The sequence below is a fragment of the Camelus dromedarius genome, chromosome 16, assembly GCF_036321535.1.
Source record: "Camelus dromedarius isolate mCamDro1 chromosome 16, mCamDro1.pat, whole genome shotgun sequence".
Lineage (NCBI taxonomy): Eukaryota > Metazoa > Chordata > Mammalia > Artiodactyla > Camelidae > Camelus > Camelus dromedarius.
This window is the reverse complement of record NC_087451.1, coordinates 47,665,443-47,679,843: the sequence shown is the minus strand read 5'-3', so window position 1 is coordinate 47,679,843 and position 14,401 is coordinate 47,665,443. Positions and strand designations below refer to the sequence as shown.

Genomic DNA, 14,401 nt, shown 5'->3' with positions numbered 1-14,401 from the left:
TGCCTCCTAAACAAAACCAAACCACCTAGAGAAGACAGGATCTCTGTAATTGGTGAGATTTAACAATCAGAGGGACCTCAACATTCTCAAGTGGAGGCCAGGGTAGGATGAGGCCAAACTAACAAGCCACAAGTTCTTAAAAGGTGGGGCTTGTGTCTTCCTTGACCATTCCTCACATCAACTGCCTCTCCCTGCTCCAGGTGACCTGCCAAAGCTCTCTGAGTTGCTGGTCTGACGTAGAGGTGGGCCAGAGACCACGGTGATTCCCCCAGGTCCTCACCAGAATCCTCATGCTGCTCCCCTGTGGCCACCCTGGACTTTACCTGAGCCTGAGGGAACAGGCAGGAAAATTGGCAAAGCCAAGAGGAAAAGGACATTTATTTCCATACATCAGGTAAACAGGGAAGAGAGCACAGCCCAATGAGTACAAACCAATTGCAGGAAAGGAGGGGGACAGCAGATGGGAGCGGCACCAGGCACTGCCCTTGGGCCCCCGAGTCTGGTGGTGTTGGTGGGATGACCTTTAGGGTGGAGGCGGGGACTGTCGGTCCGCATGTTGTCATGTCTGGGATAAGCGTGTGTGGGCAAGGTGACTGGAAGAAGAAAAATGACTCAGGCTCAGGACACAGGGTGAGGACTCGTATCTAATATACTTTAGTACTGACCAAAACTTCCATCTTCAGTTTTTCTGATCACAAGCCCTCAACCCAAGGTCTTCCCTCTTAAGCTGAGCTTGTCATCCAGGAAACTTGGACAGAGGGGTGGGAGGCAGTGCTTGGATAAGCCCTGAACTGGTGTAGGTGGAATGGGTTTACTTTTAAATAGGTCATTGCACTTAACACACTGATGAGACAAAGAGGGGTGGGGGCTGGAAGTTCCGGCTGGTACGTATGCACCCCTGTCTGTGTAGGCTTGCTCACCCCAAACCCAGAAGCACCTGAGAGCCCCTCCCTACGAGGACTCTTAAGAACCTGGATCCACCTCTGCTCACCAGTCTCTCCAGCTGCACAGAGAAAAGACTGATCTCTGAAGAGTGAAGATGAAGCTGAGATTCCCCTAGTCATTCCCGGTGTGAGGAGGCGGGCTGGCTGCCACCGCAACCCCCTCCCACTCTCAGGGATGCAGCTGCGACAGAGAGGTTGAGTATTTAAATTAAAAAGAAAAAGACAGCAGGCACTGAGAAGAAAAAGCCCTCACCCCAAGCCAGGGGGAAGAAATTGCTGTTCCCTCCCCAAACTCCTCCCCATGGACCCAGCAACCCAAAAACGTCCCAGTAGGCAATCTGTCCACTGTCCCTGAGCTGGGGGCTGAGATGGAGGTCAACTTGCTGGCTCCATGCAGTGCCAAGCCACCTGCTATCGCCCAAGGTGGCCTAAGGCAGGAGCAGAAAGTTTTTTCAGAACTGCTTTTCCTCCCACCTCTTCCACGTAGAGACTTCAGATACCCACAGCCTTGGAAGCCCCCTGACCGAAGAAGGTCGGTGTTTCCCATGCAGGTCCACAGTCAGGTGGGGGAGACTCGTGCCCCACCATTTCCCGGGAGAGGCGCCGAGGCAGCGGTAGGCCGTGGGTGGGAGGGGTGTGCATCACTCCCCTGGGCTATGCATTGGTCTCTGTCTGCTTGGCCTCTGTGTCGCTGTCACTCAGATAGTTGTGGGAGTATCGGGGCCTGGAGGTGCTGTCGAGAAGGTCGTGCTCATCATCTGACCGGTCAGGGGCAAGGGACTTCCAGTAGCTGGTGGGGCTGCAGGGAGAGAGGAATGAGGTCACAGAGGAAGAATGCTCTTTACCTTCAGCAGCAAAGCCTTTGGTCCTGAGGAGGCCCCCCAAATCCTGTCACAGCATTCCCCCAAGGCCACAAATTGAGGAGTACAAACCTTCCCTGGATTCCCCAGAAGATACTCAGAGCAGTAAGAGAAAGGAGCACATCATTTTGACTCTGAAAACTTTTACAACTCCGAGGAAAGTGATGCCAAGAGCAGTGGGTCTCACACTCGCGTGTGTTAAGAATCAGCTGCAGATCCTCAGGTCCTCCCCCTGAGAAATTGATTCGCTAGCTCTTGGGTGAAATTCAGGAATTCTGCCTTTTCAGCTCCCTCCCCAGAAGATTCTGATACAGGCAGTCCATGGACCACAATGACTTGGAGACCGGAGGTCTGGTGATTACACAACTACAACCTGTCGTAGTAAAGTTATTCCTAGAAAGGTTCCTTCCAAGAATGAGGGGCTTTCCCCATTGAATTCTCCCAGATCATAACTCTTTTGCCTAATTGGGTTTTCCTAAGGCCAGTGAGAATTTCTGCCCTTGATCATGGCATCATCTACTCACAAGGAATGGAGACTCAGGATGTAGAAGCTGGCAAGACCTCTGTTTCAGGGTGGCATAGTCATCCCTTTTGTGGAACCATAACCCAACCCTGTAGAGTTTTCATCAGGCGACTGTAAGTCTTAAACTCTCCCCCAGCCAAGATGTGAAGAAGCATTAACCCTTGGATGGAGCAGACTCATGGCATCGAGCACGGATGGGACCTCATTTCCACCTCCAGTTACCTTCTCCTTTCTTTTCCAAACCTTAGCGCAGCCTTCCCCCGCCCCTCCCACCTCCGCTGCCTCTGCCAGTCCAAGCACACTGTAATTTCAGCACTGTTGGAGAAAATGCAGCCCAGGGTGGCTCACCCCTACCAGTGAGCTGCACTCAGTGGGTCCCTGTCCTGTGCTCTCTGGGACACAGACCCCAGAGAGCTTCATCTCAGATAAACAGGAATTCTGTGATCCCGCTGTCCACAATTCTGATTTAAGAATCTGAGGAGGGCCCTTGTTTACCAGCCCTTTTATAGTTCTTCTATCTCCAAATCAAAAGAGAAGGAAACAGCATGCTGCAAGAAAGAATCACATTCTAAGCTTTTCCAACTGCAGTGAAGAAAGGATTTGGTCACTGAGTACCTCCTGTGTGTGACACTGTCCTAGGCGCTCTGGATGTGCTATCTTATTCTTCACAATAACTCTGTGAAATGTCATGCAGAAGCTGGTTCAAAGAGATGAAGCATCTTGCCCAGGGTCACACAGCCAGTATGTAAATTTGAACCTGGGACCTTAGACTTCAAAGCCTTTTAGACTCCACCTCACTGCCAGACCAGTGACTACAGGAGAAAACACGACAAAACCTGCATTCTCCCCACAGGCCTGGGTGAGAGCCCGGGGGTGTGTAAAGATAGGTCTCTCTTGTTCTCCGTGGGGAGAAGGAAGAGCCTGATAGAATACATGTTCAATTATGCAAAATGGTTCAGGAATGGGGCGGTCTGGTTAATAGTTATCGTATTTCTCATGAATGAATTACCATTTTTAAAGGAATCAGAATAGCACAAAAAACATTTAATACAAACTAGACTGAACATAAATGAGTCTTACTTTGATGGGCCAAAGGCACTTAAAGACTCTGGGGTGTCTCAGGGACAAAATTACAAAGCTTAACGATGACTGTGCAACATAGAAAAAATTGGGGTTATTTTAGCTTTGAGGTTGTTTGAATTCTGAATTAGTGGGAGCCTGATTTTGTTTTCATTTTTCAGACAGAATTTCTGGGCACCCAATGCTAAGGTCTGCTGTTGGGCAAAGGAAGGACTGGCTTTGTGCAAGTTCAGTGGGGTTCTTTTGTGGGCAGAGGAGGGGTGAGGTAGACGGTAGAGGTTTGGGACCCAGGTGCAAATGGGGTGCTCCTTTCCATTCTCACACCTCTCCTCAGAGTGCAGCTGCAGCCCCTACTTCCATATTCCTGTGCCTGCCAGGCAGACACCTGGATAAATGACAGCTGGGTTTCAATACTGTTCCAACCAGATGCTGGGTGCAGTAGCAGAGGCAGCCGGGAGGGGTAAACACCAGGCCTCCCTCCCGTGCTCTGTGCAGTCACAAGATCCCCCTGCTCCCACCTTGGGTGCTCTTTAGGCAGTCTCCTTCATGGCTTCTACTGCCACAGCTGTCAGAGAGCCAACAACAGGCAGCTAGCCCCTTCCCCAGGGCAAGAGTCAGGGCTGCAGTTTGAACATTTTAACCAAATTGTTTAAAAAGCTTTTCTCCCCACAAGCCAGTGTCTCCTGCTCCACGCTGTCACAAACGATTTGGTGCATAAGCTAATTCCCGCTGGGCGAGCCCAGGGTGGCAGCCCCCTCCCTTTGCTTTGCTATGAATGAGTTCGTGTTCTGAATTCTCACGGGTCCCCATTGCCAGGTGGAAAGCTAAGCCACCACTCTGCCCTGCCCCCACTCTTGCCAGTTTGTTCACCCAAAGCCAGTTCACGCTGAGTCCAACTAGGTCCTGCCAGCTCCATGTTGGTTGGCTAGCTTCTGGCTGGGTGCCCATCTCCCAGCAGTGAATCCAATACTCGTTGGAGGTGGTGGTGTGCAGGGTTTCAGGACTACTGTTTTCCTGGTGGACAAGAGAAACTATGCTGGTGGCTGAGGAAAGAAACAGGCTTTGTGTTTTGTTTCCTGCAGGGTCAAGGGTGACCATGGGCTGAGTCACTGGGGTTTGAAATGCACCAGTTGCTGGTCAGTGTGGGATGGCCTGGTCAGGTCCATGTCTCTCTCTTCAGGTATTGGTGCAGTGCTCAGAAGGGCCTGGCCCCCTGTGCTTTCCAAATCTCCCTCTGTGGCCCATCAGCTGACTTCCTGCACTGGGGGAGCAGGGCACTCAGCAGGGCTGCTGAGGGGAAGGCTGAGGCAGTAGGCACAATATTATGACTCCTGTCTTTTCTCACTGTGCCACTGACAACAGCTCCCTAGTGCAACTGAGATGTTTCCTGCTCTTCCCAGAGCATCCTGCAACCACGTGCCACATGGGGGAAGCGACAGAGCAGGACTCAGCCTAAGGGCCTGGTTTCAGAGCCGCTCAGGGCCCAAGGAATCTGAGTTGACCATGAGCCTGGTCTGGGTTCAAGTTCTGCCTCTCCCACACCCCCTCCGCCAATCCCATCCCATCACCACCTCTAAACAGCTGCAGGTGACATTCACTTCCACTGGCTCCATTCCTTAAAACATGACTGGTCCCTTTCCATAGAACCCAGCCCAAGTCAGCATGCTTGTTCAGCTGCTCCACTGCACGAGAAGCCCACAAGCATGCGACAGGTGTGTGTTAGTTCATGCATCTAGGAAACACTGCCCATGCCCCAGGGGGCTGTGTTCTGGGGTCATACCACCTGGGAAGCAGCAAGCTTGCCCTGGGAGGATACTGTGCTGAAAACAGCTTCACATTACCACAGTGATCCAAATGTCACCGCCCACCAGGGAAACTGGCAACAATGGGATTCCAATGAGTCAGTCTTTGCCTTTCTTGCCGGGTAGGGGTGTGGGCATAAAGGGCCTAACAGCTAGATCTCCCTTCCCACAGGGAGAAGGCTGGGGGAGGCAGGAGAACCAGGAGGGGGCTGTCACTCAGCAGCTGCTAATTTCTATTCATTAAAACTTTACAAGAAGAGCTAAGACGAGGTGACGCCCATGTGTGGGCTTCAGGTGGGAGGGGTGGGGAGAGAGTCAGGCATCTCCAGGTCTGCTGCAGGGTGCAGTGCTGTGGAGGCTGCAGCTCTGTGAGCTTAGCACTCCTGGGCTTGAGATCCTTTCCAGAGTGGAGGGTAACACTGCTGGATGCGAGGAGAGCTGAGCAAAAGGCCCCTTAATAGCTGATGATGCACCAGCCCACACTTGGAGGGTCAGCTAGAGCTCTTTCCTGGGCCCAGCCTGTCAGGGTCACGGACAGAAGCTCCCGCATGGGTGCTGTCAGCCACACAGGAAACATTTTGGCCATGTGCTCTGCCTTGGGTCCTATGGAGGAGTGGTTAATAGCAAGTTGAAAAGACTCTTTGAATCCTGGCAACATCATTTACTAACTACGTAACCTTGGCAAGTGACTTAACCTCCTTGAGCCTTGGCTTCCTCTTTTTCTATGAAATGGGGCTAATCAGACCTTTGTTACGGAGTTAGTGTGAGGATTAAGTGAACAAAATGTGGCAAGTATCAGGAAAGGGGTGGCCCTTGGCCCAGGGTAAGGAATTGATAAGCAGGAACTGTGACTGATAGCACCCTCAAGCCCAGCTGATTGGGCTCAGGGCTCAGAATGACTAACCAGCTCAGCTGGCCCCTGCTCCCTGAGGTGGCCGGAGGCTCTCTGAGGCCAAGTCTGCCCAAGAAGAATGCGGGAGGGGCCCGGGTGGTGGTGGGTGGGAAGGGAGCACGTTAGTTCACACCGAGTGGCACACGCCATGCTCTGCACCCCACGCCAGGCACCACCTACTGCACTAGTCGCTCTCGGGCCGGTACAGGTACCGCATCATCAGGCTGTCCACCTCTTTCTTGCGCTTCTTCTCCTCCTTCCGAGATGGCCGGTGCACCTGCCCAGCCTCCTCGTTCTCTGCAGCTGGGCCCTTCTTCACGCTTGAGCGGCTGTGGCCCGAGGCAGTAGAGCCACTGGATGTCGACGAGGAGGACTCAGACTCCGTCTCTGTTCTCTTTCTTCTTGATTTGGACTTCTTCTTGCTCTTTCGAGAGCGCCCCTTCTTCCGCCGCCTGTGTTCCGAAGAATCTTCTGAGCTGGAGCTGGAGCTGGAGCTGCTTCTTCTCTTGCTCCGGCTCTTCCGGCTGCTGTGGGACCGGGAGACATCAGCGGCAGAGGCTGAGCGGCGGATGTTGGTGGACCGCTCTGGAAGGTCCAGTTGGGCACTCCGGGTACTTTGGATGCTCTTCCGGTCGTCATCCTCGGAGTCAGGCTCCAGGCTCCTCCGGTGGAATGGGACGGGCTTGTAGCTCAAGACTTCATTGATGGCAGCCTCCAGGTCTGGGTCCAGGTAGGACTGACGGCTGACAGGGCGGATGCTGGAGCCAAGAGGCTCATTCTTGGCAGAGGCCGAGACACGGGGCTGCGGTGGCACCGACAGGCTGCGGGCCAGCGACGGGTGGCTATACTGTGAGTGGGCCTCACTCAAGGCCACACTGGCTCCATCGTCCCAATCATCCAGGCAGCTCTGGCCCAGGGACAGGCGGGAATCGGGGCTCTCCCGACCTAGGGCCGAGGCCCGGCTCAAGGAAGGGCTGAGGGTCCTCGACAGGCTGTCGAGCCGGGAGCTGCTGCGGCGGGAACTGGGTGAGCCTGATAGCGAGAAGCTCATGGAGGAGCGGGTCCCGTCCTCACCGGAGCCACGCCGTGTGGCCGAGGAGGCCCGGCTGACGGGCGCAGAGACGGTTGAGGCCCGGTCAAAGTCTGAGCCCCACCGCTTCTCCAGCCCCCTGCTGGCACGGCCCCCGACCCCAGAGAAGACAGAGCCGCATTCATCAGGCTCCGAAGACTTCCTGCCCTGGCTCGGCTCCTCCCTGGGGCCCCCGCGGGCCTTCCGGGGGGGCCTCTCGGGGGAGGCGGCCCGCTCACTCAGGGTGGTGAAGAGTGAATCCTCGTCCCCAGTGCCCCCGATGGAGTCCTTCAGGGTGAGCCGTTTCCGATAGCTCAGGGAGCTCAGCACGGAGGCCGGCCTCTCCTCCACCCCTTTGCCCTCCTTCCCCTGGGTGTTGAGGGCCGTTCTGCCAGAGGGAGGTGAGGCCAGGGAGGAGAGAACCATGAGCGGGTTAGGGGCAGCAGAGAGAAAATGAGAGAGAGAGAAAGAGAGTTCGTGTTAAACCTGGAGAATAAAGGCACAGGGGGAGGGAGGAGAAAGGAGGAGAAATCAGCAGCAGCCCCGGCAAAGTGGCGGTGAGAGCGGCGGAGGAAATGAAGCAAAATAATTTGCGTCAGTGAAAATAGCTTCATGGAGAATGTCATGTAAATTAGACTATTGTTCTATTTCATCACTTTTTCCCCTCTAAAACGTTTAGTTCAATTTATTTCATTGTCAACTACCTGGAGCCTCATGCCACGCCGTGGTGAACGGCAGTGGGGCGGGGAAGGCGGCATTATCTGCAATAACAAAATGTTGTTTGGCCGAATAAATTAAACCAATTAGAGGGGGCCGCTGGGTGCTTGTGGTGAGGGGCTGGACTTGGGAAGGGGCCTCAGGGGACTTAAAGGAGAGGGATTATTTTTTCCACCCAGCCCATTGACTGTCTCTGGGAGGGAGTTGGGCAGGGTATGCCTTGGGGGATCAGGATGGCTCTGAGGTGGGAGGGGGGAGCCAGCAGGGAAGTGGCCACAGGAGTGGGAGCAGAGGGATGAGGGTGAGGTATGGAAATTGGGGTCTGGGTTCCAGGTAGCTGTGTGATCTGAAGACTGTGACTGGGCTGGAAAATAGGTAAATCCCTCCAGTGGATGGTTGTCAGCAGAAAGAGGCGGGTGGGGGCAAGTGAAAAGATTAGAGGAAGAAGAGAATGGGCAGAGACAGACAGAATTGTGTCTGTAGCTATGATGGAGTCAGAGGAACCAGAGCCTTCTCTGCTGCTGTTCCTACTAAGACCTCAGAAGTCCATGGCTGGCCCGGACCAGCTCTGTCCAGGGTTGTGGGATCCAGTGTCACCCTGTCTTGATTCCAACGGCCCAAACTATCAGGTAGTTTGATCAATATTTGTTAAGTGAGTAAGTGGGGATAAGGTTAAACTATACAAAACCAAAGCCCTGAGCCTGGTAGGAAAACATTGCCTGGGGAAAATAAGGGCACTGCAGACCCTGACTACGAAGAAACTGGAACATCCTATTCTCATTCCACATGCCGGGGGTGGGCCTGGGTCCCTCACGCACACACCATGCAAGAGAGAGGCGCAGGTGGTATGAGGCCCGCCCTCTTTAGGATCAAGGCGCTACCAATCCATCCCTAGGGCACGAGGTGGCTTTTCCTCCCAGCTAAGGCCACATGCTCACCTGGAACTCTTCAAGCTGCCATCATCAGAAGCCGTCTTGGAAGGCCCCTTGTTTTTCGACAACCACGACTTGACCCCGTCGACCCGGTCCTCCAGCTCCGAGTCCACATCGGAGTCCCCCTCACTGTGGGATGAGGAGCAGAAAGGTAGGCAAGGCTGGGAAAAGGTGATCACCCTCGGCCCAGGAGGCAGCACTAAAGTGGCAGCAGGTCTTGGGCAGAGGTGCGGTGTGGGGCAGCATGCGCATCAGTAAGTCAGAGAGAACAAGAGAGGTTAGACAGAGCACGCCATTCACAAGGACCGTGACTGGGCTCAGCAAGCCACGCTGTGTGACAGCCACCAAGAAGGCCCTGAGGAGCATGGAGGCACCTCCATCCCACTTTCTGCGACAGGCTGCTGTTCAGCCAGCCAATCCGATGAGAACGACAGGGAGGTCGTCCATTCCTCAATTACAGATAAATGGCTCTCGATTAAAAAGAGGAGTCCTGGGCCCTTCAGCTTCTCCCTGAGGCCTGTTCTGCTGTTTCTTGTCTGCCCACTCCCCAGAACGTGGCTACAGCTCCTGCCACTTTCTGTGCTTTCATTGCAGGAGCTGGGCTGCTGGCCATGGAGCAGAGAAGAGAAGGGCCTCATCATGACTTCAGGTGAGCTTGACCCTGGAGTCTCCTGAGCTGAGGGCAATGCCAACCTGGGCACTACAGTCCATATTTCAGACCCATCCCACAACTTCCCTTGGCTCTCAAGAAACAGAGAAAAGACAAGGAGAGGGCAGCAGCATTTCCCACAGGGCTGGCAACAGCTTCAGAACTTAACCTGCACCCTGGAGATCCAGGGGGGACCAGAAAATTCCAGACAAGGGCTCTGTCTTTTCCAGTCCCCTCTTCCCTCCCTCAGGAAACCTCCAGCTCCTGCTCCCCAGGGCTTCTTCTGGTCAAGCTGGCCTGAACCCTCTCGACTTGCAGGAAAGCAGGAAGGAGTCAAATTCTGACTCTGGAATCATGGTAAACTCCTCACAAAGCAACAAGGGCTTAGAGACAGCTTCTGAGGGAGAATGCTTCTAGAATTCTGCAAAATGTCTGCTCACCACATTCCCTGCTACAGATATGCTAGGATTTCTCCTTGATATAAATTTCCTTTCATCTATGTCAACAGGAGCAGCCCCATTCCTGAATTATGTTCCTGAATAAATAGCCACACAGGCGTGTGTGTGTGTGCATGTATGCCTGTGTGTGCATACACACACACACACACACACACAGACCACACACACACCGAGGAAACCACCAGACTCCTGTTCTGGGGGCTGTGAGGCAGCATGACTCGTGGGGTGGGCAATAAAGAGGCATATTTTATGGGATTCTGTCAAACACAGAATTATAACAAAGACGAGGCTGGCTGATGCCCCGGGTAAACAGGAGTTTAGGAGACAGCCCCGAAACCGCTAATGCAAGCCCTGTGCCTGTCCAAGCCTGGCAGATTTACTATGGTGCACGGGCCCCATGGAACACCAATACCACCTAATTTATACACCCGCGCAAAAAACCTCCTTCTCTAGCTTTAGAGTCTGTAATTTATCACCGCCGTTCATAACCATATTGATTGCCTTTAGAAAGGAGGTGCTGTATGCATCGCAAAATCTATGCCTACATGTTAAAAGCGTTTCTGTATAAATCTCCCTTAATACTGTGCTGTTTACTGCTTTCATTAAGGTTATGGCAATAACAACTGTATCTCTAAGTAAATCGAAACATTATTTTTCTGCCCGCCTTAGCACGCTCGCTCAATAACTTGGACCTGGGGCCCAGGGTTGCTGAGGAAAGACCCACACCACCCCTCTGCCATCAGCGGGAACCCAGCTAGGATCGCATGCCCCTGTGTGCCTGCGTGAGTGCACACTGGTGTGTGTGTGTGTGTGTGTGCATGTGCAATAGTTTAGAATATATCTTAAATGTGCATTTTATCAGCCCTCAAAGCTCCTACAGCCCAAGGATAGCAGGGCTGGTACACACTGGGGACAGACAGTCATGGGCCTGGAATACGAATTTGCCTCCTTATATTCAGAGCAGCGAATGGGCTGAGAAGCTGGCCTGCCTGCCCTTGCCTTCCCTTTAGTCTTAAGCCTATAGAGGATGTTTGGATTCTTTTCCTTAAATAATCAGGCCCGTAAACAAACTCCAGGGGCAGGTAGGCTCAAGGGGCAGTTGAAATTTTAAATGGTCGGAATTAAACCTCGCGTCAAATACAATTTATGTCCAGGCTCATGTGCTATTAGTTAACTGGGAGCCGAATCGCGGGGGAACAAACAAACGGAGACAGAACGGCGGGGGATATTAATTGTGTGTGACAACCGGGCTCCAGCGGCCCTCTATCACTGTTACACACTATTACATTTATCATTAGCTCTCGCGGAGTCCTTTGCGCTGCCGCCAGCCCATCCCGGCCAGGGGAGGACGCCTGCCAGAGGAGAGAGAGTAGGGGAGGAGACCCAATGCCACACTAGAATAACAACCTCTAAGACCAGCCCTGCCCAACCTGAGGGAGGATCACCCAGATGCACCCGGAGGCCGGCACATCTGCATCTCAGGCCTAGCTCCCACCCAGAAAGGAGGAATGGAGACGGGGTGGATTTGCTGGGCTCCCCACCACCTGATTGACAGCACTGGCACAAATGCCCGGGGCGTCCTTCTGCCCGCAGTGCCCACAGGGAGTAAAGTAAACACATCTGGCTGCGTTCCCTTCCCCTGCCATGGTAGAGCAGCCCGTGATTAGCTGCCTGAATGCTTTCTCCAACAAAAGATGCCTGTTAGATGCCCCTCACCTTCTACCCTTGTCTGCCAAAAGAAGGTGATGGACCTTTCAAAGCGAAACATACCCGCTTCTTTCAGGCAGCTCAGGCTCCAAAGGAGCCCAAGGATGTGGATAAATCCAGATCAGACTTTTCCCCAGAGATAAGGAGGCCAGGAAGTGGCTACACTTGGTTTCTGAGGGAGGAGAGGGCTGAAGCTCAGGAAGGCAGACTGTGGGTACCACCCCATGAGGCTGAGCTCTCTTTTCTGATGGAGCCCCAACCCTGCCGACCAACGGTGTGAGGGTCGGCTGAGCCTTCCAGTGTCGGGGCACCCTCACTGTCTGCCCCTCTACATCTGATGCAGGGCCCAGCCCGCCGCCCTGCCTCCCTCAGGACAGAGTGAGCCACGTTAGTGTGAGAGATCAGCTCAGAGGAAGAGCTGAGGCTGTGGGTCCACATGCGGCATGCAGTGGGGCTGGGAGTCCAGTGTTAGGGGTGGTTAGACACCACGCGAGGAGAGGCAGAGAGCGCGTGCGCTCCAGTCCTCACGGTTTATTCTTTCTTTTCTGATACTTTGTCACCATGTCCTGCAAACTGGAAACAGAAAGAAAATGGTGGGCATGGGGGCCAGAAGAAGACAGAAAAGTCAACCGGCAAACCAAGGTGGACCCCTCAGTTGAGGACTTCCTCTTTCCTCAGGAAGACACGGCTCTGGACAGCAGGATAGTGCTGTCCTCAGAGGGAGGTCCAGGCCTCCTCAGCACCTTTCCTCTGCTCCAAAGGAGCAGGCTCCCTGGGTGGCCCAGGAGCAGGATGGGGTCCACGTGGGATAGGGGCAAGTCTGGGGGTCTGCCCAGGGCAGCCTTGGAAGCTTCTCCAGGGCCTGACCCCACTGTCGGTCTGCCTGCCTCATGACTTCCTCCTCAGCCTAAGACTACAAATCTGTCTCTCCTAAACCATTCCCTGGGTGGGTTTTATGAGAGAAAATCTCTGGCACGGTAACAAGGCACCATGGCCCTTAAATCTCTGCTCTCCCCAGAGTGGGGCAGGCGCCATCGGAAATGCAGTTAAATGGGGGAATAACTCATCTTGAACAGGCAGAGCTGGAGAGCCAGGTCCCTGAGAGGCCTGGGGAGGAGGACCAGGAGGAAGAGGGGAGGACGTCTCACCCAGGCAGCACCTGTCCTGCCCTCAGCCACTGCAGGACAGGGTCCATGCTGGGGTCTGGCAATTACGGGAGGGTGGGTTGGTGGCTCAGCGGCAGGGAGACCAAGGTCGCAGCCGTTCTACCTGGTCACGAGGGCTTCTGTGCCAGCTGCAGCAGCCATCGAGGCCCCCTCACCTGTTGATGAGGTCCTCGTTCTCATCGCTCTCCATCTCATCCTCAATGGCAGCCTGTAGGTCCCCGATGCGCTTGAATGCCAGTTTCAGATCGGCCTGCAAGCTCTGGTTAGCAGCTTCCAGACTCTCCAGATCCATCTCCTAGGAGGGAGAGGGGGCAGTCTAGTCCACAGGAGGGCTAGTCTCTCATCCAGCTGCCCCAGAAAAGGCCGGTTTCAGTCTCTCTGGGCCAGGCAACAGTTACATGGGTGCTGCCGTGAGCCTACAGGGTTTTCTCTCTGATGTTGCTAGGCTGTTGGTGCCTGGCTTTACCTGATGGAGACTCTGGTACCACACTTGGCCCCCTGGCCCGCCTGCAGGGCTCTCGATATGTCCTCTTCCCTTCAATTCTCTAAACCATGGCCCTTAAATCTCTGCTTTCCCCAGAATGGGGCCCACCCCTACCAGCCCAGGGGTGAGGTTTGTGCTTGGTAGTTTCTCAGAGGGCTGCCGGCCTGAGGCCTCGGGGTCGGTGGGGCGGGCATTACCAGTTCATGCTTCTTGCGGCTTGCCTCGGCCTCCTTCCTGGCAAGCTCGCTCATCTCCTCCTTGGTGTCCCGGAGTTGTCGCTGTAGCCTCTTGTTCTGCTCCTTCTCCCGGTTCTCAGCTGCTATGCGCTGATCCCGCTCCTCGGTCAGCTTCTCCATGTTCTCCTTGAGCCGGCTGCCCAGGCTCTGGACAGGGCGGTGGGAAGAGAGGCCCATCAGCCAGGAGGAGAGCAGGGTGTGGCAGAGCTCTGGAGTCGGGAGGCCTTGGTCCAGCTCCAGCTGCCCCGCTCACTGGCTAGGTGGGCAAGCAACTAAAGCCCCCAGAGGTGGCTTCTTTTGCCTTTCCGTAAAAGGGGGAGAATAACACCTATTCCCCAGGGGTCTTTTAAGGACCAAACAAGGTAATGTATGTGAAGGCACTCTGGAAGATGAAAGATACTATCATTATCATTATCGCCACCCAGGTCAGAGGAGGACTCTGGCTAGAGCCTGGGCCTGTCCATACTGACACCATGTGTGGGGCCTCCACGGGCAGCAGGGCTTCCCTCAAGAGACCCTAAACCCAGAAGCTCCAAAGGCTAGATCCTATGCTCAGAGGTAAATGGCTTTACCGAGAATTCTGGATTAGAAGGAGACTAAACAGTCATCATATGCCAAACACAAAGCCAGCCCTCTAAGCCTGATGAATCTCTCTTTCCCCAGAAACTTGAACACATCCTTCCCTTCTGGGCCATAGTATGCTGAGCAAAAAATGACTAGGAGATTGGGGCAGAGTGTGAGGGCAGAGTCCTGCTTCTGGTCCTAATCCTAGTTCTCCACTCTTGGCCCCCAGCCCTGTGTCTCTAAAACAACAGAACTAGGCCACATGATCTCTGAGGGCCATATGTGCTTAACATTCTGTGTGTCTAGACCACAATACTG

At 54.2% G+C, this 14,401-nt stretch overlaps 1 protein-coding gene across 13 annotated transcripts in view; it reads right to left on the bottom strand.

Moving 5' to 3' along the window:
- Positions 1-360: 360 nt before the first annotated feature.
- The window catches only part of MYO18A (myosin XVIIIA), a 91,448-nt gene continuing 77,407 nt past the window's right edge, over positions 361-14,401 (bottom strand). For 6 of the 13 annotated variants that reach the window (XM_064495859.1, XM_064495860.1, XM_031468431.2 and 3 more), the window contains 6 exons: positions 13,481-13,666; positions 12,955-13,094; positions 12,162-12,206; positions 8,826-8,948; positions 6,282-7,558; positions 361-1,743 (listed from right to left, as the gene is read on the bottom strand). In XM_064495859.1, the coding sequence (XP_064351929.1) occupies positions 6,286-7,558; positions 8,826-8,948; positions 12,162-12,206; positions 12,955-13,094; positions 13,481-13,666 (1,767 nt within the window). In that variant the 3' untranslated portion in view covers positions 361-1,743; positions 6,282-6,285. The remainder of the gene's footprint in view (positions 1,744-6,281; positions 7,559-8,825; positions 8,949-12,161; positions 12,207-12,954; positions 13,095-13,480; positions 13,667-14,401) is intronic. The other 7 variants (XM_064495865.1, XM_031468447.2, XM_031468448.2 and 4 more) reach the window with 3 other exon arrangements.